Source organism: Artibeus jamaicensis, unplaced genomic scaffold, assembly GCF_021234435.1.
Source record: "Artibeus jamaicensis isolate MK-2021 breed Jamaican fruit bat unplaced genomic scaffold, CSHL_Jam_final scaffold_1964, whole genome shotgun sequence".
NCBI lineage: Eukaryota > Metazoa > Chordata > Mammalia > Chiroptera > Phyllostomidae > Artibeus > Artibeus jamaicensis.
Genome location: NW_026522030.1, coordinates 38,267,053 through 38,294,555, shown reverse-complemented (window position 1 = coordinate 38,294,555; position 27,503 = coordinate 38,267,053). Strand labels below are relative to the sequence as shown.

The following is a 27,503-nucleotide window of genomic DNA, read 5'->3' as shown; positions in this document are numbered from 1 at the left end:
TAGAGCTGTGACACAGATCCCCCCACACACACATGGGTGGGCAAGAGCAGGCTTATAGTTGTTTGTGTGGAAAATAATTAATAAATAATAATGCAAGAATAAACTATGTTTCCTCTACTCACAACTGTAAACCTACTTTTGCCCACCCTGTACTGGCTTAAATCCAAGCTGACATCTTTTATGCTCACAGATTCTAGGGGTCTGGAATCAGGGCACAGCAGTGACAATGTGTCTCCATTCCGGGGTGTCTGTGGCCTCAGCTGGAGCTGGACTCTTCTGAAGACCAGTTCACTCACACACCTAGTGGTTGATGCTGGTCATTGGCTGAAGACCTCAGTTCCACTCTGTGTGGTCTGTCTGGGCAGCTTGGGTTTCCTCAAAATATGACAACTGGTCCCCTGAGCAAGAATCCCCAGAAAGAATTCCTCCTCCCCCCTAAAAACCTATATCTTTTTACCTAGAATTGGAAATGACACAGCCTCTGAGGCGGGAAAAACCATGTGTGGTAGCATAAACATTGGTGTGGACCTCTTTGGGAAACTTGATCTTCCATACCAGGCAAAGAAATGGAAGACCCGGGGACAACATGAGGGAAAAGCCCAAAACAAAAAGAAAACACTGCTTGTTCTAGAAACTACGTGCAGTTTGGAAAGGGAAAATGTCTAGATGCCTCCTAATATCCATTCTCCTGGTTTTTAACAATACAACTTCCGGGTTTTATTTGGACACACTGGCTGTCCAGCTAAATGACTCTATCTCCAGGTAGATAGGGTCACATGGTTAAGTTCTGGACTATGAGGTGCAAGTGAAAGTGTTAAGTTGAAGTTTCAAAATTGTCTTTTAAAGGGAGAGTACACCATCCCCTCCATGCTGCTGCCTACAATACATGTGTGATGGCCAAAATACTAGCAACTATTTTAGGCCATGGAACCAGGGCCACACCCAGCTAGTAGAGCCATGAGCTAGAAGGAGCCTAAATCGCTGATAACATTTACTGCCCAAGAACCCTGGACTGCTGATTTCATAACATCTTTGGATATGAGAGATACAAACTTCTAAATTGTTTAGAGCATCATTTTCTTGTTCTCTGTATGCTCTGCAAAACCTAATCGTGACTGGCACATTCCGATTAGCTAGAGAATAGGGTGCACAGTGGAAGTGAAAGAGCACTGTTTTTGACTGTGGTGAAAGGGAACTGAGAGGAGTGCTGTGGTGTGAATCGAATTTTATTTTTTAAAGATTTCATTTATTTTTAGAGAGAGGGGAAGGGAGGGAGACAGAGAGGAAGAGAAACATCGGTGTTGGAGAGCTACACTAATCAGTTGCCTCTCTCATGCCCTCAACTGGCAAGCCGGAGAGCAACCCAGGCCTGTGCCCTGACTGGAAATAGAACTGGTGACCCTTCAGTTCACAGGCCAGCGCTCAGTCCGCTGAGCCACATGAACCAGGGCTTGAATCACATTTTAGATTTAGATTTTCATATTTAGAAAACTCACCCTGGCCACATTTGCTCAATTTACAATTTTGCCCAAGATGTAACTTAGTACCACACTGCAGAGGTTCTCAAACTTCAGGATGCGCCAGATTTCCCTGGAGGGCTTGTTAAAGCACAGAGTGCTGGCCTACTCCCCAGTTTCTGATCCAGTCAATCTGGAGAGGGCCTGCGGATGTGCACCTCTAGTATGTCCCCGGGTGATGCTGAAGCTGCTGGTCCACACATTTTGAGGACCACTGCCCTAGAATAAGTCCTATCAAAGTGCCCAAAGAGGGGGGGATGTGAGTTTGGGGAGAAATCCACACCCGCAACCAGACTGGCATTGGAGTGCCCTATCCACCACCTCCTAGCACCTGCCCTTTGGCTGAAGCAGCCTAGGCGAGGGAAAGGTGCTGGGACCTAATGAGTCCCTCAATGTGCCCCAGTTTCTTGGCAGATATGCCTGATTCCCTCTGACCACCTCCAAGGATCTGGAGAAGAACAGATTCTGGGCCTTAACACTCTCTGCCCTGCTACTCTGAACCTGTTTCCTTGGCTGAAAAGATAGAGCGGTGACACCAACTTCGCAGGGAGTTGGAGTATGTGCCAGGCCCTTTCTATGCCAGAACATGCTAAGAATGCTGGCTGATAAAAGTGCAATTCTCCAACTACATAGTGAGGTGCTGAGGATGTGAGGTGGGGCCTTCCTGCCAGTGTGGCAGGCTTGGGGCCCTAACCAACAACCAAGACACTTTCCTTTGCCTCAATGGATTCTTCTGGTGTGGCTTTGGTGAGGGATTCTCAGCCTTGGCACAACTGACATTTTGGGCTGGGTAATTCACTGTCATGGTGGGGCTGTCCTGTACACAGCCCGATATCTAACAGCATCCCTGGGCTCTACCCACTAGATGCCAAAGCACACACACTGCCTATCCCAGCACTGCTGTGACAATCAAAGCATCCTCAGACACTCTGCAGGGGGAAAATAGTTTCTCCATGCCTGCTTGGCATACACATAACAGGCACTCGATAAATGACTACTTGCAATTAGTTAAATGCAGGAGAATGTCTCTCATCCAAAGAATGCCCTGGACTACCAGATAGCCAGTCAGATCCCACCCCTTCTATCCTATTATTCAACACCCTGTGCAAATGTCACTTCTTCCAGGAAGACTTCCTTGATTGCCCCTAATCTTAGTTGTATATACTCTCCTACTCAGTGCTGACACCCATTAGTTTATGTCCTATTTAACACTTAGAATTTAGTGTTCTACATATTTATACCTTCCACTATTCACAAAGTACAAGGTGACTCTGGAAAAACTTTAGTCATTACCCATTTTCTCCACCCACTACCTTCCCTATAAAAATGCTATTCTATGCTACCTATATTTGATATTTTCTAAAGCACATATAAAATGTGAAAAAAAACTTTCATGATTTTTATTCCTTTACAACATACAACTTAAGTAAAATTTTCTTTTCAAATGTACTAACAGCCTAACCCTACATCTAAAAGAACTAGAAGAAGAACAACAAACAAAGCCCAGAGAGAGTAGAAAGCAGGGGAAAAAAATCAAGATTATTTGATTATTTCAAAGTAGCAGAATTGCATGACATAGAGACTTAAAAAAAAAAAAATTCAAAGGATCAATGAATCCAGGAGCTGGTTCTTTTAAAAGAGCAACAAAATTGACAAACTGCTAACCAAACTCATCACGGAAAAAAAAAGACAAAGGACTCTAATATATAAAACAAATGAAATAGAAGTAAGGACCAATACTGACATGGATCCCGGCTTGTGGGGTCCGTGACATTGTGGATGAGATATGAGACAAATTCACATGGACCACCAAGTCCCGTGGAGGAAAAGGGACAGTGTGGCCACTCTCTCAAGGGGAGAGTGCCCTGACCCTTAAGTTGACAGACTTTTATTGGATTCAATGTGCATAGAAATACAGGGTGTATACATAAAGCTAATTGTGAGGCAGAAATTATTAAGCAATAGATAACATTCAAAGAACTCTGAGGGCTTATTCTGAGTCAGGGTCACATAATTAAATGGCCATAAAACTTTGGGGAACAAACTCACTTCCTGCTTGGTCCCTTATTATTTAAATTGAGGGTATTAACAAAGTAGGTTTCATAGGACTTCATACAGTCTTTCTTTGGCCTGATCACCCTGGGGAACCCGCCCTTTCCAGCACAGGATGGCACCCACCTCCAGCATTGTTTCAGGCTTAAGTCAGGCAGGGGAAGTGAGGCAGCAAAGAGATTAGGAGACTTCCTGCAAACGAATAAGGACTCAGGCTATGTCAAAGCTGAGGGGTGAGGGTCCATCACCCCCTTTTGCTGTAGCCCCCCAAGTCCTTCCATGGGGCCTCCCCATGATCATGCTTGTCTTAGGTCATTCCCCCCTTGGGGAATTTTACCCATCACTGGCTAACCGATCAAGCACTGGGGGCCAGACTGGGTGAAGAAAAAAGGAGCAGAAGCAGAGCTCCTGCCAGGGAAATAAGCTTTGTCTCCTTAGTGGCTTATGGTCTGAAGGTCACTCCCTCAGCCTTAGCCATGGGGGGAGAGGGGGTTACAGCTCCTGAAACCAGGCAGGGCATTTCCCAATACAATACCATGGAAATACAAAGCAGTGTAGAAATTACTATGAACAACTATATGCCAAGAAATTGGACAACTTGGGTGAAATGGACAAATTTCTAGAAACATACAGTCTTCCAAAAATGAATTGAGAAGAAGCGGAAAGCCTGAATAAACCAATAACAACTAGCAAAATTGAAGCAGTAATCAAAAACCTCCTAGCACACAAAAGCCCTGGACCAGGTGGCTTCACAAGTGAATTTTACCAAACATTCAAAGAAAAACTAACCCTTATTCTTCTCAGACTATTCCAAAAAATTCAAGAAGAGGGAAGACTCCCCAACTCTTTTCACGAGGCCAGTATCATCCTAATTCCAAAACCAGGTAGACACAACAAAAATAGTAACTTACAGACCGATATCTCTGATGAACATAAAATCCTCAAAAAAATATTGGAAATACAGATCCAACAATACATTAAAAAGACCATATACCATGATCAAGTGGGATTTACCCCAGGGATGCAAGGATGATACAGTATTAGCAAATCAATAAATGTAACACATTAGATGAATAAAGGAAAGACAAAAGCCACATGATCCTATCCATAGATGCAGAAAAAGCATTTCATAAAATCCAGCACCCGTTTATGATAAAAACACTCAGCAAAGTAGGAATAGAGGGACCATTCCTCAACAAAATAAAGGCCATATATGAGAGACCTACAGCCAACATCATAATCAATGGGCAAAAACTAAAAGCTTTTCCTTTAGGATCAGGAACAAGACAAGGGTGTCTGTTCTTCACCACTCGTATTCAACATAGTACTAGAAGTTCTAGCCACAGTGATCAGAGGAGAAAAAAATGAAATAAAGGCCTCCACACTGGGAAGGAGGAAGTAAAACTGTTGTCGTTTACAGATGATATGATCGTGTACATAGAATACCCTACAATCCCCACCCAAAACACTACCCCACCTAATAAGTGAATTTGGCAAAGTAACAGGATAAAAGTCCAGATACAATATCCAGGATATTGTAACAAGATACAATATCCAGAAATTGATGGAGTTTTTGTACAGCAACAATGAACTATCAGAAAGAGAAACTAGGAAAAAATCCCCTTTACTATAACAATAAGAAAAAGAAAGTACCTAGTAATAAATTTAACCAAGGAGGTAAAAGACCTGTACTCAGCCCTGGCTGGTTGTGGTTCAATGGATGGAGCATGAGCCTGCAAACCAAAAGGATGCTGATTTGATTCCCAGTCAGGACACAAGTCTGGGTTGCAGGCCCGGTCCCCAGCAGGGAGCGCACAAGAGGCATCCATATATTGATGTTTCTCTTCCTCTCTCCCTCCTTTTCTCTAAAAATAATAAATAAAATCTTTTAAAATTTTTTTCAAAAGACCTGTGCTCAAAAAACATTATAGTTTTTTAATAGTTTTTTGTCTTCCTCAATTTCTTTCTTCAGTGTTTTAAACAGTGTCCAGATATAAACCAGGCAGACCATATTGTGTGTGCACATTCTTAATTGTTATAACCTGTACTGGCGACCAAGCAGTTTCAAGACAAACCCTGCCAGTTCCCAGTAAGACTACGCTCTCAAATCCTTCCTGTATAGAATTTCTGCAGCAATGGGTGACTAGGATAAGGTCTCCGCGGTCAGGAACCTTAGTTACTCAATTACTATGTTGCCCAAGAGGGAGATCCGTGCTTTGAACAAACTGGTCTCGCCATTTTTGTTAAACACACAAAAAGCGCAAAGCTGGGCAGTTCTGAGGTCTAACCTGTGACCGTTTCACACAACACACTGAAGAGAGGCAGGCCCTGGGCTCCGAGGTGAGCAGCGGCACCAGCGGCTCCCGGCCACCAGGTGTCGCTGCGGCGACCCCGGACGGGAGGGCGGAGCGGCCGCAGATCGCGGGGAGGATGTGGACGCTCGGACGCCGCTCGGCTGCCTGCCTCCTACCCCGCTCTGCGCTCCCCGGCTTGGCCCACGCCGGAGCTGGGACCGCACCGCCGACGAGAAACATCCCACTCAGCGACCGCGGAGACCTGCGCTCCGCGACCGCCTGGGCCGGCGCGTCCAGCCCTGCAGTGAGTACCCGCCAGGCACCGCGGGGCCGCGCGCGCGCCGAAGAAGGGCGACCACGCTGCCGGTGACGCTCTGCGCACGCGCTCCCGCTCCCGGGCGTACTGCGCGACGCTGCGGACTGAACGAGTTTGTTTCTATAAAGACTGAGAACAGTGGCCAGCCGATAGTGCGCTGTCTAGCACGTGTTGTAGCTGTAACTGCGGTTACCTCGGCTGCTCTGACATCTCCTTCAGGGCCAACCTTTTTAGACTTGTCGCCTGCGCTCTGCACCCCCCTCTCCCTTTTTCCTTCTCTACTCATCTCTCAATCCCGTACCTTTTGCCTTGGCCCTGATGATGGCTCAAGAGCCCAGACCGATAGCCTCTCACCCGTTAAGGGCAACCAGAGTGACTTTTGGAGAATGTAAATAATATTTCAAACTTCTTAAAGCCCTTCAGTGCCTCCCCAGGATTAAGTCCGGCTGAGGCCCTGTAGCCCTTACCCCTCTCTCACCTCCCTTGCTATCTCCACTCCAGCTTTTCTTTCCCTTCACAGCCTCCGTACTCTCGTGCACTGGGGTAGATCCCTCTGAGAGGTCCCCTTCTCTAGCTCTCCACTCACTTCCCCCGCCACCCCCGTTATTTTCTCTGTCCCTTCACCTGGTCAGTAGGTCAGGACGCTCAGCAGTTAATATATTGAAAGAAATCAATAGGTCACATTGTCTCCTGCAGATCGTGTTAACTAATCAGATCTGTCAGACATACGTCCACCGGCAGAACCTCTCATCTGCACGGCAGCCCACTGCCGCCTCTTGCTATGTGTTGCTTGTTTTTAGTCAAAAGCTGGAGTATGACTGATGCTTCCCAGCGTCGCCTGTGCTAGCAGCCTAGAACTTCCTGCGATGATGGGTTTGTTCTATGTCTGTGTTACTAGCCAATGAGACCACAGGACACTTGAAATGTGGCTGATGCAACTAAGAAACTGACTTTTTAAACTTTATTTTAGTGTAATACATTTACATTTAAATGCTGCATGTGGCTGGTGGCTACTATAGTGGACAGCACTGGCTTAGAGACTGGGAGAATTCCATGTAATACGTTAAAAGAAGGTGAAAACATTCCTAAGAAATACTCCTGGAAAACTCTTAACTGGGTACTCTCAAATGTAGAAAATGGTGATATTTAACTTTCATTAATGGGCTGTAATATACTGAAAAATCATAATGTTCTTCTTAACTTTGGCTTTTAGAGTTTGCGCCTCCATTGCCTCAACCAGATGCTGAATGTCAAAAAGCAGAGTGTCTGTTTGATGAACTTGAGAACAACAGGAACTTTGGGCAACCCAGGGTAAGATAAACATCTTCCACATCAGATCTCTCTCTCCAACAAATACACACATGCACACACTTCTGTTATCTTTTACAGAACATGTTTTCTTCCTTAGCAGCATCACTCATTAACATCTCTCCACATCACTGTCAACCATGTTATTTTTAATGAAGTAGTATTCAATTTTATAGTTGTACCATAATTTATTGAACCCATTCCCTATTGGTAGACATGTAGGTTGTTTCCAGAGTTTTGTTATTATTCTCTTTCATACCTTAGTAGTTAGGGTAAGCCAAGCTTCTGTAGCAAATAGGTACAAACTGTAACGGCCCAGACCAGGAATGGTTTGTGTCCCTGGGCAGTCCAGGCCTCTGTGAAATGATTCAGAGAGCCAGCCTCCCTCCATCTTCCTGTCACCTGCCAGTGCTTTACTGTGCTCTGCATGGTCAAGGCCAGGTTGTCCTGTCCAGGTTCTATTCCACAGAAAGGTACAAGAGCATGGAAGGCCTGGAAGTGGCACTTGTCCCTCACATTTTAGAGGGAAGGACTTGGTTCCCTGGCCCCGTCTGGCTGCAGGGGAAGCTGGGATATGTGGTCCAGTAGCTGCCCTGGAAGAGGAAGCGACGGGTTGTGGTGGAAAGCTGCTAGGCACTGCTCTGTTCTACCCTCGGCCACTGATACCTGCACGGCCCCTTTTTCCACACGTCACACATGCTGCCTCCAGCCCTAAGGCTGCAACCACAGCCTATGTGGTCACTCATTCACCTCAAAGGCCAAGATTTCCAGGTGCCATAACGGTCCTCTCCCTCACGTCTGGGAATGGCTTCTCTGACACCCTCAAACACCCATAGAGCCACACACACAGATGGGGCAAGGCAAGTTAACTACTCCCACAACTTCCATTCAGAAAAAAGATGTGTCCCTGGCCTGTGGTGGCAATGGAGTTTCCCTGGTCAGCACTGAAACAACTGGCAGAGGGGCATATTCCTCTGGAAACCCCAGTTCTGCCACCTGGGAGTCTCCTCCTTGTCCATTACCCGCCTTGGTCCCAGGGGAGGCAAGCAGTGTCCTCCTTGGGGGCAGGCAGCCTTTGCAGCCCACTTGCTGCAAAGAGCAGTTTGGGCTTTCAAAGGCTATCATGTCTTTAAGGTTTCACTAGGCTCTTGTAGGCTAGACTCATTTTTCTCTGATAACAGGATTTTCTCACCTAGTAGGCTTCTGATCTCATTACTCCCAGTCAGTCCCATGGCCAGTATCCACATCCAAATTTCCTCCGTGGATATAAACCCCAGGCTGCCTTATTTTTTGCATCCTCACCCCATGCACAGCTCTCTCAACCTGATTTCTGGAAGAGGATTGGATCCCCTTTTTTTGGCCTAATGAGAGGCCTGTGTTGTTCGAAGCCTTACATCCTCCTTTGGCTTTTCCATCTGTGTGCAGCCTTTAACCCCCAAGTGTTTCATGTCATTCCATCCCCCTGCAGGGGGTGACGTGCCAGTTCTCTCCTGGCTCACCATTTTCATGTTGCACCAACTGAGAGCAAGGAGCCACCCATACACAGGAGCATTCTAACTGTCTCCACAACCACAGGCTCAGTAAGCGTGCTGTTGGCCTCCCAGGTTATCCCAGGCAGCAGGCTAACACAGGGCCTGGAGGGCGCCCACCCTCTGTGTGCTGCTGCCTTCATTAGGTTTTTGCTTTGGTGGCACCATTTCCAGCTCCTCCCCACACAGACTCTGCTGCTGTTCCCTCACCCCTGCAGGTGATCCTCTAGGTTCAGTGGGGCCCCTGCATGATGGGGCCCAGTTCTCTTCTTCAGGACCTACTTCTGGTCTCTGGGAAGCACACCTTTGTCCTGCCTAGAGTAGGAGGACAGCACACTTCTGCTACGCCAAACTGGCTGCTGTCAGGTCGCACCTGCTGAGCTGTTGACTTTTGACTTTATACCTGAGTCAGGTGTGTTTTTTGGTTTCTACACTCCTCAGGACACATGTCAGCCTCTTCTCCAGGTTCTCTGCAGCACACCCAGCCAGGCCCCTCACCATCTCCTAATCGGTCCAGAACCTTCACCAACATCTTATGCTTGAGGCAGATGATGGGCTGGGTGTTCAGTGGTCGTGTTGCAGACCTTTATGCCTCACATGAATTATCCAGCAGCCACTGGTGCCTTACTTTAGGTGTCCTGGAAACTCTCAGATGATGGAGTTATCGCCTACATCTGGTAACCTACACATATATCTGCATAGAGACACAAAAGCTCATACAAGGATATTTGTTAGAGTAGTATTTGTATTGTTGTAATTCACACATTATAAAGTTAACTGTTTAAAATGTACCATTTTGAGGTTCTGAGACTATTCACCAGGTTGTGCGACTTTCCCCACTAACTCCAGAGCATTCTCATCATTCCCAGGACAAACAGCATGCACCTTAATAATCACTCCCCATTCCTCCCTCCCCCAAGCCCCCGGCGACCACTGTTCTACTTTCTGTGTCTGTGGATTTATAGCACTTCTTTTAAATTGAAAAGTAGTGTATAGGAATGTCTCCAAGCCATAAGTGTACAGCTTGATATATTTTCAAAGATCGAACATAGCATATAACTAAAAAATAGCTCAAGAAATAGAATTAGCAGCCCCTAAAAGCAAGCCTGCTGTTCACTTCGACTTAATAACCCCTCCCTGCCCCAGAGTAACTCCCATTCTGATTTCCAATAGGCTGGATTAATTTAGCCTGGTGTGTTACTTTGTATAAACTATATCATTAAATATAAATATGTTTGTGTGTGGCTTCACTCAGTCACCATTATGTTTGTGAGATTTTGTCCATATTGTTAATAAGCATTTTTATTTTGCTATATATTATTCCATTGCGTGAATATACCACAATTTATCTGTTGTATTATTGCATATGAGTACATTACATTGGGCAGTTTTCAGTTTGGGGCTGTAGGGTATTTCTGCTGTGAATATCCCAATATACTGCATGGCTTTTGGTGAACCTGGGAACGCATTTTTTTAAATTAAAGTATGGTTGACATACAATATGCGTCTCAGATGTACAACATAGTGATTTGACATTTATATACCTTACCAAATGATCACCTCCATACCTCTAATAACTATCTGTCACCCTACAGAGTTATAACTGTACACCCTGTGCTGTACATTATGTCCCCATAACTTACATATTTTATAACTGGAAGTTTGTATCTCTTAATTTTCTTCTCATTTTGCCCATCCCCATCCCTGCCTCTCTGGCAACCATCACTTTGTTCTTATACCTATGAGTCCGTTTTTGCTAAGTATGCATTTATTTTTATTTAATTATATTTTATTGCTTATGCTGTTACAGTTGTCCCAATTTTTCCCTCTGTGCACCCCTCCACCCATCACCCCCCACTCCCTCAGGCAATTCCCCCCACCAATGTTCATGTCCTTGGGTCATGCGTATGAGTTCTTTGGCTACTCCATTCCCTAGACTGTACTTTACATCCCCATGGCTGTTCTGTAACTACCTACTTGTACTTCTTCACCCCTCGCCTCTTCACCCATTCCCCACACCTCCCCTCCCACTGGCAACCATCAGAACGCTCTCCGTATCCATGGTTCTGTCTCTGTTCTTTTGTTTGCTTAGTTTGTTTTTTAGACTTAACTGTTAATAGATATGTATTTATTGCCATTTTATTGCTCATAGTTTAGATCTTTTTCTTTTTCAATTTTTAATTTTTTAAAATTTTTTATTGTTGTTCAGTTAGAATTGTCCCCGTTTTTCCCTCATTGCTCTCCCTGGACCAGCCCACACCCGCCTCCCACGTTCAGTCCTCCCCCGCATTATTCTTGTCCATGGGTCCTTTGTGCACGTTCCTTGACTTGACCCTTCCTCTTCTTTCCCCACTTACCCCTCTCCTCCTCCCCTCTGGTTACTGTCAGTTTGTTCTTTATTTCCATATCTCTGGTTCCATTTTGCTCTCTTGTTTGTTTTGTTGATTAGATTCCACTTACAGGTATGATCTTCTTTTTCTTAAATGAGACCCTTACACCCCTACATCCCCCTGCCATCTGGCAGCCATCAAACCACTCTCTGTGTCCATGGTTCTGTCTTCTTCTTCTTTGCGTAGTTTGTTTTTTAGATTCAGTTGTTGATAGATTTTTATTTTTTGTATTTTATTGTTCACAGTTTTGATCTTTTAACTAAGTCTCTTTAACATTTCATATAATAATGGTTTGGTGATGATGAACTCCTTTAGTTTTTCTTGTCTGGAAAACTCTTTGTCTGCCCTCTGATTCTCAGTGATAGCTTGGCTGGATAGAGCAGTCCTGGCTGTAGGTCCCTGCTTTTCATGACTTTGAATATTTCTTGCCAGTCTCTTCTGGCCTATAAGGTTTCTTTTGAGAAATCAGCTGACAGTCTTATGGGAACTCCTTGGTAGGTAACTAACTTCTATTCTCTTACTGATTTTAAGATTCTCTCTTTATCTTTAACCTTTGGCATTTTAATTATGATGTGTCTTAGAGTGGGCCTCTTTGCATCCACCTTGTGTGGGACGCTCTGTGCTTCCTGGGCTTTCATGTCTATTTCCTTCCCCAAATTAGGGAAGAAGTTTTCTTTCATTATTTTTTCAAATAGATTTCCAATTTCTTGCTCTTTATCTTCTTCTGGTACCCCTGTGATGCAAATGTTGGTCAACTTGAGGTTATCCCAGAGGCTGCTTATACTGTCCTCATTTTTTGGATTCTTTTTTCTTCTTGTTGTTCTGATTGGTTGTTGTTTCTTCTTGTTGTTCTGATTGGTTGGGGGTTTTTTTTTTGCTTCCTTATATTCCATATTATTGATTTGAATCTTGGCTTCATCCACTCTCTTGTTATTTCTCTGTACATTGTTCTTTTATTTCAGTGTATCCTTCATTTCTGACTGGATCTTTTTTATGCTGCTGAGGTCCTCACTAAGTTCCTTGAGCATCCTTATAACAAGTGTTTAGAATTCTGCATCTGATAGATGGCTTATGTCCATTTCATTCAGCTGTTTTTCTGGAGTTTTGATCTGTCCTTTCATTTGGACCGTGTTTCTTTGTCTCCTCATCTTGACAACCTCCCTCTGTTTGTTTCTATGTGTTAGGTAGAGCTACTTTGACTCCCTGTGTTGGCAGTGTGGCTTAATGTAGTAGGTGTCCTGGAGGCACAGCCTCCCCTATTACCCAAACTGGGTATTCAAAGTGTCCCTTCATGTGGGCTGAGTACACACTCCTCTTGTAGCTGAGCCTTGTTTGCCTTTGGCAGATGAGTGGGAGGGAGTTCCCCAGGCCAATCAGCTGCAAGTGTTGGCTATGACCACTGACCACCAACCTCTATCCTCTGTGGAAGATCAGCTGTGGAGGGGCACAGTGGTAGTGTTCTGACATGGTCTGTAACTCTCCACTGCTGTGCAGGCTCTGCATTTGCAGGCTCCGCATTTCCAGGTGGTGCAGGCCAAGGTGAGCTCCCACCTTTGTTTTGCTCAAGGCCACCCTGCCTTGGCTATAAAGCAATCTAAGATGGCTGCTGCTAGTGCCATGCCTGGGGCTACTTAGCAAGAGATACAGAGACGGGTGGTTCACTGAGATGGCTGTTTCTTATTTGAGAGGACCTAGGAAATTGTGAAGCTTGAGCCAAACCATCCATTCAAATGGAAAAGTCTGTTAACAGCTTGGGTAGGACAAAACCTCAGGGTATCTCCAGGGTGGGCCAAACCGTGTTAGCCAGGTTTATGGAGTTTCAGATATGGCACCTACCGGCAACTCTGTGGCTCTGTGGGAGAAGGGTTCAGAAAAAGGACAGTGGCCTTTCTGTCTGGGAGAAAGCTGCCCCCTAGCTCTCACCTTAATGCCAGACCCCTCACTTCCTCCCTGTATGCTACTGGTGCCTTCTAAGCAGCTATTCCTGTGCTGGAGCTCAGAGGGAGTGAGTCTGAATAGATGAGTCTGTGTGTGGGTTCTTTAAGAGGAACTGCTTGGCGCTCCAGAATTTTCTTCCACCCACTGAGTCTCCACTGGTGTTTATAGCCAGATATTATGGGGACTTATCAACCTGTCACTGGAATCCTGGATGTAGGGCAGGGACTCCTCACTCCCAAGATATCCCTCCTGAATTTTATTCACTGTACGTGGGCGGGACCAGCCTCTTCTGTGTCTCCACCCCTCCTACCAGTCTGGATGGGTGTGGTTTCTTTAATTCCATAGTTGTCAGACTTCCATTCCACCTGATTTCTGGTGGTTCTGAGTGATGGTTGTTCTATAATTTAGTTGTATTTTTGATGTGGTTGTGGTTGATGTGGTTGAGCTGTGTTTACCTATGCTGCCATCTTGACTGGAAGTCTGGTGTGCATTTCTGTTGTGTACATCCACCACTGGAACTGATGACATGTGAATGTCATCAACTTTAGGAGATACTGCCTAACGGTTTTCCAGTGGTTGTTGCATTTACTAGACCATCAGCAACCAGTATCTGAACGCTCTGGTTGCTTCACTTCCTGGCAAACTCTTGACATTATCTGTCTCTTTTACTTCAACCATCCTAGAGGTATCTAATTGTGATTTTTTTTAATTTCTATTTTTCTGAAGATTAACAAAGTTGTGCACCTTTTCATACATTCATTGGCCATTAGGACATTTTTTTTTTTAATGAGGTTGTTCAAGTATTTTACCCATGTTTCTATTGGGTTTTTTTCCTTATTGATTTGTAGCAGTTCTTTTTATTCTAAAAACAAATCCTTTTTAGATGTATGTAATACAAATATTTTATCCCACTTTGTGGTCTGCCAGACATAAATTTTAATAATAAAAGCAGTGGAAACCTCAACCTCCAGTTAAAGGGGACTCGTTGAATGAATAACATAAAATATCATGAAAATCCATATGGGCTAATACGAAAAAATTTTTCAAGATGTATTTGTGAGAACTGCAATGTGCCTCGTCTGTTTTGATTTTTAATTTTTTGAATTTATTGATTGATTTTAGAGAGAGAGAAACATCGATTTGTTGTTCCACTTCTTTATGCTTTCTTTGGTTGCTTCCACTATGTACCCTGACCAGGGATGGAACCAGCAACCTGGCACATTAGGACAGAGCTCTAACCAACTGAGCTACTGGGCCAGGGCCAAATGTGCTTCATTTGCGTATTAAAAAGAACATAAAATTTTTTGAAGGATACAGAAGAGACTGCCATCACAGTTGACTGGGAGGATGGGGGCTGCCAATTTGGGAAAAGCTTATTACTTATCTGTCAGCCCTTTATGCTGTTTAATGTTTACCCTAAACATGTTAGCTATTTTCTATCAATTTCATAAAACTAAACAGATAAACATGGTATTTTGGTGTTAATGAAATGGAGCATTTGGTAAGTGCATGTTTTGGGTGGTTTTGTTGTTGCCCCGCAGCTCCCTTGACGAGGCCACTTACGAGAGACTGGCAGAGGAGACTCTGGACTCCTTGGCAGAGTTTTTTGAAGACCTTGCAGACAAGCCTTACACGTTCGAAGACTATGATGTCTCCTTTGGGGTACCTCTTCACTTACTTCATTTTACTCTTTTCTCCCTAGGAATTTTAGCTCACCAAAATAAAGAGTTCCCCTCTAGCAGCGGTAAGCATCCACGAGCATGTGGTTAAGGATGAGACCAAAACACTAGGGTTCCAGTTCCAGCCCTGCTGCACCAGCCCTGTGACCTTGGGCAGGTCACTCGGCCTCTTTGATTCTCATTTTTGCTTAAAAGTACAGATTCTCAAGCTTCACTCAGTTCCCTGTGAAGATAAATCAGAACGGACTGAGCGTGTGTTTGTCTTCTCAGGCAGACGTGTGGAACACTGAACTAGACCACTTGTTCTGAGCAGGATAGATAGTGCCTGAGAAATATCTAGACAGCACTGACATGGGCCCCACGCCGGGAGATTCTCATACAGTAGGTCAGGGTGCATTCCTAGGAGGCGTCTGTTGTAAAAGCTCACCCGAGATTTAATGTGCATGGCTACCTCCCACCCCAAGGAGTTTTTATTCAGTGGGTCTGGGGTGTGGCCCAGACAAGGCATTTGGGGTTTTAAAGTTTTAAAATCCCCTCTCCAGTTGATTCTAATAGGCAGCTTGGGTGAGAACTTCTGGGCTGGATGAAACTTGAGCCCCACATCCTGGAAGCTAAGAGAGTGCTGGTCAGTATCTATTGGCCACCAGGTGGCAGACTTTAGCAAAGGCCTGCCTTTGGATTTAGAATTACTGCTTAGGCCTTAGGGAGTTCTTTTTTTTGCCATTGGGAGTAATCCCTTTCAGAGGTTAATCCTCCTGACAGCAATTACTACCGGGAAATGTCATGAAGTTTGCATTTTGGGTTAGACCATGGAATTATTTAAGAAAGCCAGCTGTCAGGCTAAAGTGATAGAGATACTGTTGGATATGGCTGTTGGGGTGCTGAATAGAGAAGGGACTCCCTCATACGGAGCAGCCAGCCGAGTCTCCGAGGTGTCAAGCTTGGTTGTAAGGAGAGTGCGGGACTTGGTAAACGTAGAGGCAACAGGGCAAGAAAGGAATGAATGCCTTCCAGGTGGTTTTAATGACTACTGTCAGCAGCAGACGGTGCAGCAGTGCCCAGGCAGGGTTGTGGAAGTGCCTGTGCAGACGCCTCAGGGGGCAGGGCCGCCTGGGAACCGTTACACACCGGCCTGGCCAACCCAACCATCTGTGGGAAGTCACAGGTCCCCTCCTCCTCTGGCTGTAGCTGGATGAAAATCAAGTCCCGGGCTGAATTCTGACACACGTGCAAACACTTATTAATATATCACAAAAACAGTCACACCCCCTGTTCTTGTAGGATCAGTGAAGCTCCACCTTGGTCCAAGTACTTTGCATAAATGTTTCATTAGAAGCAAATGTGCCAGTATTCTAGCAGCTGGATCCTGTTGACCTCATTGAGTCCAACAACAAAAGCTTCTGCTCAGTGGTGGTCACAGGACCTTATTCAGTCCTCCCTTCTGTGTCTCTTTCAAGAGTGACTCAGCTGCTGGGCGTCCCAGATCCTGTGACTGAGTGTAACCAGCTCCTACAAGGGAAAAGGCCCCTGTTCTTTCCAGCCAATCTATGTACCTGAGTATCATTCTCCTCACCAGCAAAAAAAATTACTTCTAACAAATCATATGCTAATCAGGAAATTCGGTGGTGTAGATGTAGCAAACTAAAGGAATGGAGTAGCCGCCTCTGTAGTTTGGACTTCTGATTAAATACTTTGAAATGCTGACTACCCTAGAGTGTGAAAATCTGATTGGTCTTTCAGGGGCTAATGTACATATTTTACATATAAGACAAATCAGTTGAAGTACATTATAGGCAATGGAACACCTGAACACTATTGCTTGAGCTTTCTTGGAATACAGTCTCTCCCTGCTGTCGGGTTCTGGCAGAGAAAGAAATTTTACCCTGCCCTCCTAGGTTCTTTCAGCTGGTCTAATAAATCTACAGAAAACAGATTAACAAGAGGATAACCAAATTTAATTACATACATATGCATGGGATCCCCACACATATGAGCGAGTCAGAGACCCCACATACATAACAGATTTAGGGACAGACAGTTAAAATGAGGCATATATGCTCTCTGAGCTAAAATGAGGCAAGGCACCTTGGAGCTTCAGAGGGAAGGAAAGTCATTGCAGGATGATAAGAGCAAATGTTTAGTAATTAGGAGTTTGCCCTGCTATATAGCTAGGTCATAAAAAGTTACTTCTGGTAATAACTTCTATTATGGGCACAGCCCCAAATGTAAATTATTTAAGGGAAAAGTAAAAGTTTCTTGGGACTACAGGGTCAGTTGCCTTCAGTTTAAAACAATTTACATGCCAAAATGGTACATTTGGGGGTGGCCTGTTCTAAACCCCTAAAGGCCCAGTTGGATGTCAGCTCCTCCGTGAAGCCCTCCTGGGTGTTCCAGGCAGACACCATGGGTCCTTCCTTACCCAGTACTCTGAGGATGACTCCGTGGACCACTGACCACCCTGGATGCTCATTGTCTGTTTACACATCAGTTCCCATGGCTAGACAGTTCCTCGGCAGTCGGGACACTGTTCATTCTCGGTACCCCAGCGCCTGGAGGAACACTGCCCAGTAATAAATGTTGAGTCACTATGTAAGTGAAATGGGGCCCACGTAATTTTTCTAAAACACACGTTCATTGATGCTACTCAGCGTTTATAGATACTTTGCTAACTTGCTATTGACCAACTTTTCTGGTCCAGATATACCCAAGAAAGCAGACCAAGTTGTCTAACACCCAAGATACACCCAAGAATGCATTTGTTCTTTTTTTTTTTTAAATGAGAATTTGCTTGTTGCCTTGTTCTTCATGAACTGTGTTGTTGGTGCATTACTGCTGTAGAGCACAGGTTTCTTAACCGTTTGAGGTCAGGAACCCCTATAAGAATCTGACTGCTCTCCACCCTCTCCTGAGAAAACTTCACACACCGGTCTGCGTAGTTTCAGCGTTAGGGTGGAGGCTGTTTGAGGACCCGAAGATGACTCTAGTCTCAGATTATGGACACTTCCTTCTTATTTATTATTCTTACTCATTATGGGTAAGATGGTATCTGTTTTAGCAGCGTGGGAAACCATATATATTGGGTTGGCCCAAAAGTCTGTTACCTTTTTCTTCGTAAAATAAAAGACATGTTTTTTATTTTCACCAATAACTTTACGGATTTGAATATTTTGAGTATGTCAGCCCTCTCCTCCTATTGGCTCCTATTGGGTAGAGGCCAGGGGTGATGCTAAACATCTTCCAAAGCATAAGACAGCCCCACAGCAAAGATTTGGCCAGAATGTCAATAGTACCAAGAAACTTCGCAAACTGCTTTTGACACATTCAGTCAGTCACAGCACCTTCTCCATACACTGCACAATCTTCCTGTGTTTTCAGTTGCATTTTTACCTTTTCTTGAAATAATAAAGCGTAATACGCCAAAAATATTGTGTATCTTTTTCCATCTTCAATAGTAAAATGGCTACACAAAAATTTACCAATTTCGATGTTTTTTGAAATGCACACTAATATGACAGCTGTCACAATACAATCTAACAATTGTTTCAAATGAAGTTAAAGACTTCAAGACTTCATTCTAGTAGGCACTGTTAGAGCCTTTGTACAGAAAAAATGTAACTTTTTGGCCAATGCAATACATGAATTCCCTAACTTAACGAGCTACTCGATGTATGTCTATTTCTATAAATCAGTTGTTGACAACAGAGATTGCTATTTTTTGCTTCCACCTGTGTACTGCTGATACTGACTGGTGGAAATTAATAAACCTCAGCAGCTGTGGCCAGGGTCTGTTCTGATTGATTAGTGCCCATGACTCAGCAGCTGCTAAATGTTTTGGCTGTCTCCAATCCTCTTACCACCACCACTCACACCCTGCATTTAAGTCTGCCCACACTCCCAAAATAGCTTCAGATTGCTGCGGTGAGGAATAGCAGTAATGAACAAACGCCCTTGTCATCTGGTCAATTACAGACGGTTCTGAAAGCAGTAAGAACTCCTGGTGAACCAGTAAGGCAGCTCATTTCCTTCCTGCTCTCGACACTTTCCTTTGGAAACACCTTCCAGCTCCATTGGGGAAAAAATCGAATTACATGCAATGAACAGGAAGCGGGGGTGGGGGGCGTGAGTGTGGAGAATTTCTGCCTTGTATAACCTTGCCATCAACTTTCATACAAGTTATCACAGTACCCAGTCATCCACTCTGCTAATTCAACCCCAAATGGATGTTTTTATCCATCCAGCATTTCACCTGAAGAACGGATGTGCTAGACACGGAAAATGCTAGAATGAACAGACACATCTCTTCTCAAGGTGCTTACAGTAGTGGAGGGCACACATTATTTATATTACCTGTATTCCCAATGTCGCTATATTTTCCCTGCTTTTTTTAATCAGAAAAGTTATTAAAAATAGTTCAACAGCGTCCTTTCCATTTCATGCCTATCAAGTTATATTATTATTGGTACTTTCTCCATCTTTTCAATAGCTCTTCGTGTTTGTGAACCAAACACAGAATATAAGAACCATTCAGGGCCCCTTAGTTGGACAGATTCTAGAAGGCACAGAGAAAGGACACTGTTTATCTCCATGGGTGATGCAGAGATGGGGACAGCAAGCAGTTCCTCTGTCCACCAGCACCGTTCAAGGGCACTTGGTGGAGTAGCTGTTTCTTTAATATCTATCCTGTGCATTCTAAAGAAACCTCAGGCCTTGGGACTAAAGGGCTCCTTTGTTGAAAGACTGTTTTCAAATTTAAATGAGCATTTATTCATTTATCCAGCAAAGTTGGACCAACTGGTCTTTTGAAGAATTTTTGGCTCCTGTAGAGGAAAATAAAGCTGGAAAGGAGTGTCTGAGAAGCTTGTGAGATGTGTGGGGAGGGTCCGGAACCGGAAACCCTAGTGTGGAGTGTCTGCCTTCCACCAGCAGAGCTGAGGCTGCTGCTCAGCTGAGACATGCAAAGCAGACGGTTTGATTACTTCCTTCTTTCCTACCTTTTTTCCATTTTTTGGTAGTGAACTTGTCCTGTCCCATGTTTGGGCCATGGCACTCCAAGAGAGTTGGTGTCTGAGTTTTCTTTAACACCCTCTGGTGTTTCTGGCCCGCAGTGGGCAGACGAGGCAGCGGGTCAGGATGCAGGTCTTCCCGTGTGCCGGCTGTGATACCGCGGACAAGCCCCTCAGCACTGTGTGCCTCTGTTTCCTCGTCTCGAGAGGGAAAGAATGGTTCTTTTTGCCTTGCTGTACTCATGGGGAATGAGAAGCAGCATGAGATATGCAGTGTGATTAACCGTAGTCTCCTGAGAGCAATGTTCTTTCAGCAAGATCTGTTTCTAAAGACTAAACTGAAGACATTTCTTTATGATGGATATTGTGTACTTGTATGAAGGTATAGAGTTGACATGTAACGAAACATGAAGCAATTATGACAAAGTGATAACTATCTTATTTTCCTCATGCTTTTTCTCCCACCCTGATCCCCTAGAGCGGTGTTTTAACAATTAAACTGGGTGGAGATCTGGGAACCTACGTGATCAACAAGCAGACACCAAACAAGCAAATCTGGTTGTCCTCGCCATCCAGGTATGTTCCGAGGTCAAAATCTCTCATTGTTAAGCTTCTTTGAAACATGACATTATGGACCATTGAAGAACTGTCCCCCTCAGATATCAGTGTCTGTACAAATGGATCTTTCTTGATGCTTGCCCCTACGTCTCATTCTCCGCAGCAAAATTTAATTTGGTTATGTAACTTCTGTCTAGTGATCCTTTGGCTGCTACAAGCAGATACTGGGCTGCTAACAAGCTCTGAAGTGAAAAGTTAGTAACTTTTCAGAACCCAGCCTAGACAGTTTTTCTCTATTAAATCATTGCCCTGCCTTTTAAAAAGCTGCTTTTCATATTGCAGCACCTGAACAAGCTGCACTTTGTCTTCAAAGCAAGTTAAAGTTTGACCTCTAGTTTGTTTTGAGCATCTTAGTTAAAGGTTAATTGAATTCCATTTGCAGAATTGGGCTGTGCTCTCTGTGGAGGTGGGAGGGAGTTTTAAGCTGCTATTCCAGGCATTTAATCTCTCATGGCTTTTCCAGTGATGTGCTTTCCATCTAGTGGAATAAAAAATCATGTTGGAGATGGCTGTGCTGCATCCCAAGGCCTGAGAACACGCGGGGATAGGGGGTCCTTCATCCCCCGGCTGCTGTTGAAGTGGTTGTAAGGCCGTAGAAGGGAGCTGCCCACAAAGCGCTCGTGGACCAGCCTTTGTGGGTCATTCATTAGCACATCTCAAAGAGAACCTATTGACTGAATTGGGAAAGGCCCAAATATAACTAGACACAGAATTTTTTGAAAGCTTAATTGGGTTTGCATTTTTTTTAAAGTTAACTTCCCCTGCCCCAACCTTGATCTCATTTTTAGGCGGTTAATATTATATTTGTCAATTAAGCATTATGCCTCCTTCATTGTAGCCTCACTAGGGACTGTGTTACAATTGAACAGAACAACTAGCAAGGTCCTTACTCACAAAGTGATTGCTTTTTAGACTCAGTTTATTTGAAGCGGAGGCATTTTACCCTGTGTGGGCCGGTTCTCTTTGCCCTCAAACAGTGCCCCAACCCCCGCCGTGGCCATGGTTGAGTGTAGGACATGCTGACCCTTCATCTCCAGGGGAACCGGCAGGAGAAGCTGGGTGGGTCCGCTCAGGCCCGGCCGTCAGCTTTGCAGACCAGTGGCTTTGTGAGTGCTGGGCAGGGCACCAGAACCAACCGTGACGGCTGCACTGAAAGAATTCCCTGTTGTGTTTGGAGACTGGAGAAGTCCGTGTCGTGTTTGGGCACACCCACCAGCAGTCTGATCCTGCCGTGGGCATGTGTAGAAGCATTTACTTCTAGATACTAATAAATTCCTTTTTTTAAGTCTGTAATTTATAATGGGAATCCGGAGAGAAAATCTGCCAAGGAGACATTTTCTATCACAGATACTATGTCCTTATGAAAATGTTATTTCCCACTCTGTTTTTCACATTGGTCCAAATTCATCTTTTATGGGACTACATTTGTGAGAATTTGGTGTGGGGGAGCAGTTGTTTCTTTTCTCAGTCAACAGCTTTTCCAGTCCTGTGGAGAGAGTGGTCTCTCCCGGCCACCTTGCCCCCCTTGGGGAGGCCGTAGGGTGGAATGAAGGAGGAGCCTGGATGCACCCCCGGGCGGCCAGGCCAGGCGGGAGGGCCTGGGACAGTGGGGGGCCGGCGCTTCTGCACTGCACGCTCTGCCGGGCGTGCTGGTAGCACATCAGAGCCCAGGGCCGAGGGGACGTGCTCTGGGTTTGGTCTGGATCGTTAGCCTTTTCTGTGTGGCCTGGGAGGTTTGTGTTCTGCAGTCTGCACGTGAAGCAAAGGCCTCCCTCCTGGTTTGTCCCTTTTGTCTCCATTGTTAGGAAAATGTTCAGACCCCAGTGTTTGGTTGATAATTCAGAAATCCTTGATTTTTTTTTGTTTGCTTGTTTTGCTTTAAGAATGTATTCATTTTTATTTGCAGAGAGAGGGGAAGAGAAGGAGAAAGAGGGAGAGAAATACTGATGTATGGGAGAAATGTCAATTGGTTTCCTCTCTCACATGCCCAGCTGGGGACCTGGCCTGCGACCCAGGCATCTCCCTGACCATAATCAAACTGGCAACTTTTCAGTTCGCAGACTGGTGCCCAGTCCACTGAACTGCAGCAGCCAGGGCAAATTCTTGATGTTTTCGTACCCAGGAGACGTACTCCCAAGCTTCCCTCCATCCTGGCAAACTCCTCCCACTCTTGGACTTTGGAGAATCTCCCACAGGGGCCCCTTCTCGTGGGCTCCCAGTGTCCTCTGCACCCACCTCCTTCAAGTGCTCATTGGTTACCTCGTTATCTGCTGGCACATCCACCCCTCTGCCAGGCTGAGAGGAGGTGAAACTAATGGGCACAAGTAGTGTACAATTGGAACGACAAGACGTGCCAAGCCTAACTCCACCCGTGTCCACATGGCACACCAGTCCCAGCACGAGGGGCATGCACCACTCTCGTTCCCGTGATGAGCTTGAGGTGATGGAACTAGCTCATCAATCTTGCAGGGATTTTGCAGGGAAAGTTGAATTTTAAAAAATTATTTTTAATTATATAGGTGGTTGTCAGGGGCTGAGAGGGAACAGGGGGAGAGGAGGGAACAGGAAACTGCTCAGTGGGTACACAGTTAACTTTTGCAGTGATGAGATGTTCTGGAGCTAGGTAGACTAGTGGTTGTACAACATTATGAATATACATAAATGACAATATGTGCAAGAGACAGACATCTCAATGGTATAAGAATGATCATACTTTCCACAGCACTGCTCTGATGTAGCAGGTATCACGTATGAGTCAGGAAAAGCAACAGACGGGAGTGCGGTACCAAGACTCATCAGTAGAGTTCGGATGTTTTGAGGTCTTGAGAATTATTCTCTGAATCATTCCAGAAGGTGAACTGTGTAACTGTTCTTAAATAGAAAGACCCTAAGACAAGAAGTTAAATATATACCTTACTGAGTATTACTTTCTGGAGTCACTCCAGTCTTTTGGTGGCAATGTCCGTGGACCAGTCTTTCTCCTAAACAGCCGTCCTCCGGACGGACCGTGCGTGTGTTTTGTCTTGCAGTGGACCGAAGCGCTACAACTGGACTGGGAAAAACTGGGTGTACTCCCACGACGGCGTGTCCCTCCATGACCTGCTGGCCACAGAGATGACTAAAGCCTTGAAAACCAAATTGGACTTATCTTCTCTGGCCTATTCTGGAAAAGACACTTGATGCCCAGCCCAATTCTAAAGACACCGGAAGCTATGAAGCGAAGACCCCAGCTTCCTTCTGCAGCTGAATGCCTAGGTCCCATTCCTGCTTTGAGGACAGTGGCCTTGTGTGTGAAAGCTCTGGGGAGAGAATGCCTCACCTCCCACTCTGTCCCTGACTTCGGATTTTCAATTGTCATAGTGATTTGGGATTTATTGTCTCAGTTCCTCTCTCACACAATATCCCGTATCTTTATAATACCTATAAACTCATGCCGTTAAATATAACCTTGCAACAAAGAAAATAATAAGAAGGAAAAACTCTGAGAGCAGAAATAAATGGGCTCACTATTCATTCTTTGAAGAACTTGCAGGAAAACTGCATGAAGAGTGGCTGGTCTCACCATTTTGTCTCAAAATGAGACTCATTAAGCAGGAGCCGAGAGATGTTCCCACGCCTCTTGAAAACATAAACACTCTAAGCCTGTCTGTTGAAGTGTCGGTGGCAACTTGGGAATTCTCAAACTGAAGACTGTTCTTCTTTGTGCTCTGTGTCTGCCAGGGTGTGTGTAGCCTGCAAGGGGTGACTCAAAGATACGGTGCTCTTTCTCCCATACATACATACATATATGTGCATACACACATTTAAGTATGTGTAAATGTGTGTATTTAAATCTCTTTTTTAAATTTTAGGGTCAGTATAGAATCAGCTGCTGCAACGCAGATCTGAGAATGCAAAAAATCACCCAAAGACCAGAGGGGGGAAGAAAGCCATCTCTATAAGCTCATGGGGGCTCCTCATGAATTGTGAAGGGCCACACAAATGGAAGTTTCTGTTCATGCAAAGAACCCTGGTTTGCACTTGGCTGAGCCCAGAGTGCTGTCTGTCTCAGGGCAAGTTTCTCGAACTCGCTGGACCTCTGTCCTCCCATGTGTTAGATGAAAGAGTTGAACTGGATAGAGTATAGTCGATTCCCCATTCAGACACTCACTACTTCTGTTAGGCAGCCTAACAGGCCAGCTTTAATTTCCTCTGGTAGTTGAGGGGATGACAATGAACAGTTTTTTAAGCTATAGAATAAAATATATGGTTATTAGCACTACTTGAATGTCTACTGAATTCATGTTCAAATAATAGCCATCCTTTATTGTGCCCGTACTGTGCTAACCAATGCTACAGACTGAGTGTTTGTGATCCCCTAAAATTCATATGTTGAATCCTCATCCCCAAAGTGGTGGTATGAGAGGGTGGGGCCTTTGAGAGGTGATTAGGTCTTAAGGGGTGAGCCCCCATGAATGGAATTAATCCCCTGTGAAAGAAGCCCCAGAGAGCTAGCTCCCTCTCCCCTTTACTGTATGAGGACCAGCGGTCCCTGGACCAGGAAGTGGGCCTTTGCCAGACACTGAACCGGCTGGGACCTTGGTTTTTGACTTCCCAGCCTCCACAACTGTGAGCAATAAATTCCTGCTCTTCACAAACCACCAGTTTATAGTGTTTTGTTATAGCAGCCTGCATGGACTAAGACAGCCTACTACACCATATGGCCTCATTTTAGCACCCTCGGAACTCATCCAAAGTCGCATCTATTATTCTCTTAATAAAGATTTGTTACAAGTCCATGGAAATGTGTAGCAAAGAGTTTTGCAGTGGGTAAATGGAAAACAGTCCATTATAGAAAAAAAATTAACAATAAAACAACATATACAAATGTTCAATCAGTACTTAAAATATTTCTTTTCAGCCCTGCCTGGTGTGGCTCAGTGGCTTGAGTGCTGGCCTGTGAACTAGAGGGTCACTGGTTTGATTCCTTGTCAGGGCACATGACTTGGGTTGCAGACCAGGTCCCCAGTAGGGGGCATGCCAGAAGCAACCACACATTCATGTTTCTCTCCCTCCCTTTCTCCCACCCTTCCCCTCTCTCTAAAAATAAGTAAATAAAATCTTTTAAAAAATATTTCTTCAGACATAAATTATTGTATAGTCTGGCAGGAAGTCTAAGTGTGATAGGTCAGAATCAATACAAAATCGTCTGTATGTGTGTCTTAGTCTTATTTCAGTGAAAGTGCCGTTGTGCCTACCTCACTTAGAACTCGGTTAACTGGTGCACTCATTCATCTGTCTGGACACAACATAAAACGCAGGCATTTAACCAGGCTGCTGTAACATGACAATGGAAGTTAGGGACACAACTCAAAACTTAAGAGGTGTTTAATCAGGGCCCCACAATAGAAAGTGGAAGTCAGGGAAGCTGTGCTCTTAATGCTTCCCTTATGGCCTAGCCATTCCAGCCTATTTACATGCATTTGTAACTGGTTTAATTATTTAGTTCCTAAGGCCCTGGGAGATTCCCATTAAGGCAGTGAACGGAGTACAAGCCCAAGAACAGCCACCAGGGGGGCAACTAAACATGCTGTGACAAACAAACTGGAAGAGCACCAACAATGGGAGGGCCAGTAGCCCCCATCCCCCACCCTCACCCACACCCTCAGACCCTGGGAGCATCATCACATCGATGGTATCGCCCGTGTGAAAGGATGACTTTTCAGGAAAATGTCAGCTGATTCAGCGCAGCAAAGGAGGCAAGGAAATGTGTAATACAGCTTTAGAGAGTTTCCAGTTATGTTTAGCCTCCTGAGTGGAGAGACCCTTAACCACTAGAAAATAAAACTAGAATGACTTAGAGACTTTTCTCTGAAGATACAGAGAAGCACTGGGGATGCTATAAGAGGACTTGAGTTTTTCAGTCAGTTTCAAAAATGTAATCCAAACTCTGCGGTGTACTTGCTTGTGCACACCAGTCTCAGTTTTCTTCTCTGTAAAATGGAGAGATACCTAACTCATGGTGCTCCAGCCCACGTGCAAAGCACTCAGCGTGTGGCAACTATTGTTACCACGTGTGCAGCATAATTTCATATTCAAATTCAGAGTTTTCCCCGAAAGCATTTTTATGAGATCCTCTACTCACTCAAACTTAGCAAAAAATGTCCATTCTCTGACCTTGGTGATGGATCCTGATTCCATAGACCAATGTCTCACACTCCCTGCGATGCTTATTTTTACAACATCTTCGGCACAGCTTCTGAAAACAATTTGGCCAACGTTACGTTTGATAGTTTGTGTTCCATAGAAGGTTTACAATATGTTTCTCAAGCTCTACCTGCTCCTGAATTCTACTAACCCTATTCCACCTCTAGAGAAAGACCATGTTTATAAATGTGCAATTTGTGTGGATTGGCCATGCAAGATTGCCATGGAAAGCTGGTTTCCCACGCTCAAGGTACATGCTAAGGTTAAAGTACTTTTAGGTGGTGTCCAGTTGAATTCTTGGCATGGATTTATCTTTTGCAAATGAAAGCACCTACATACCAGACAGGAAGGAGAGGCACAGGTATGAAATTTTATGTAAACTTACTCTGCTGTTTAAAATGAGGACTTTATGATGGACTTACTTTGTATAGCTACATTACAGTAAGAAATGCCTTAAAATCCTTGGTTTGACTTAATTAGCCATGACATCCTGAGGATCCCAATTAATGGCCTTTTTGGAATATGTAAAGCAAATCACATATATATATATGTATGTATACATACATATATATATATGATTCTGCTATAGAAATAGAATCTGAGCTCACATACTCGATTGTCGATCTTTTCTGGATGCATTATTTAGGATACAGAATGTTTTACCTCTTGATGA

General features: G+C 44.6%; 1 protein-coding gene across 1 annotated transcript; it reads left to right on the top strand.

The window, feature by feature from the left end:
• The first annotated feature begins 5,943 nt into the window (after positions 1-5,943).
• FXN (frataxin) lies at positions 5,944-25,757 on the top strand. The gene is made up of 5 exons (XM_037157599.2): positions 5,944-6,167; positions 7,393-7,490; positions 14,886-15,006; positions 20,505-20,602; positions 23,674-25,757. Exons 1-5 carry the CDS (start codon positions 6,000-6,002, stop codon positions 23,822-23,824), a joined length of 636 nt encoding a protein of 211 aa, XP_037013494.1. The 5' UTR covers positions 5,944-5,999; the 3' UTR covers positions 23,825-25,757.
• Positions 25,758-27,503: the final 1,746 nt, after the last annotated feature.

What these genes read in the sequence shown, in the direction of transcription:
- FXN (XM_037157599.2), top strand. Translation starts at nt 6,000, where the DNA reads ATGTGGACGCTCGGACGCCGCTCGGCTGCCTGCCTCCTACCCCGCTCT. An exon ending in GGAACTTTGGGCAACCCAGG is followed by an intron (nt 7,491 to 14,885) that starts GTAAGATAAACA and finishes GTTGCCCCGCAG; the next exon opens with CTCCCTTGACGAGGCCACTT. An exon ending in TGGTTGTCCTCGCCATCCAG is followed by an intron (nt 20,603 to 23,673) that starts GTATGTTCCGAG and finishes TTTGTCTTGCAG; the next exon opens with TGGACCGAAGCGCTACAACT.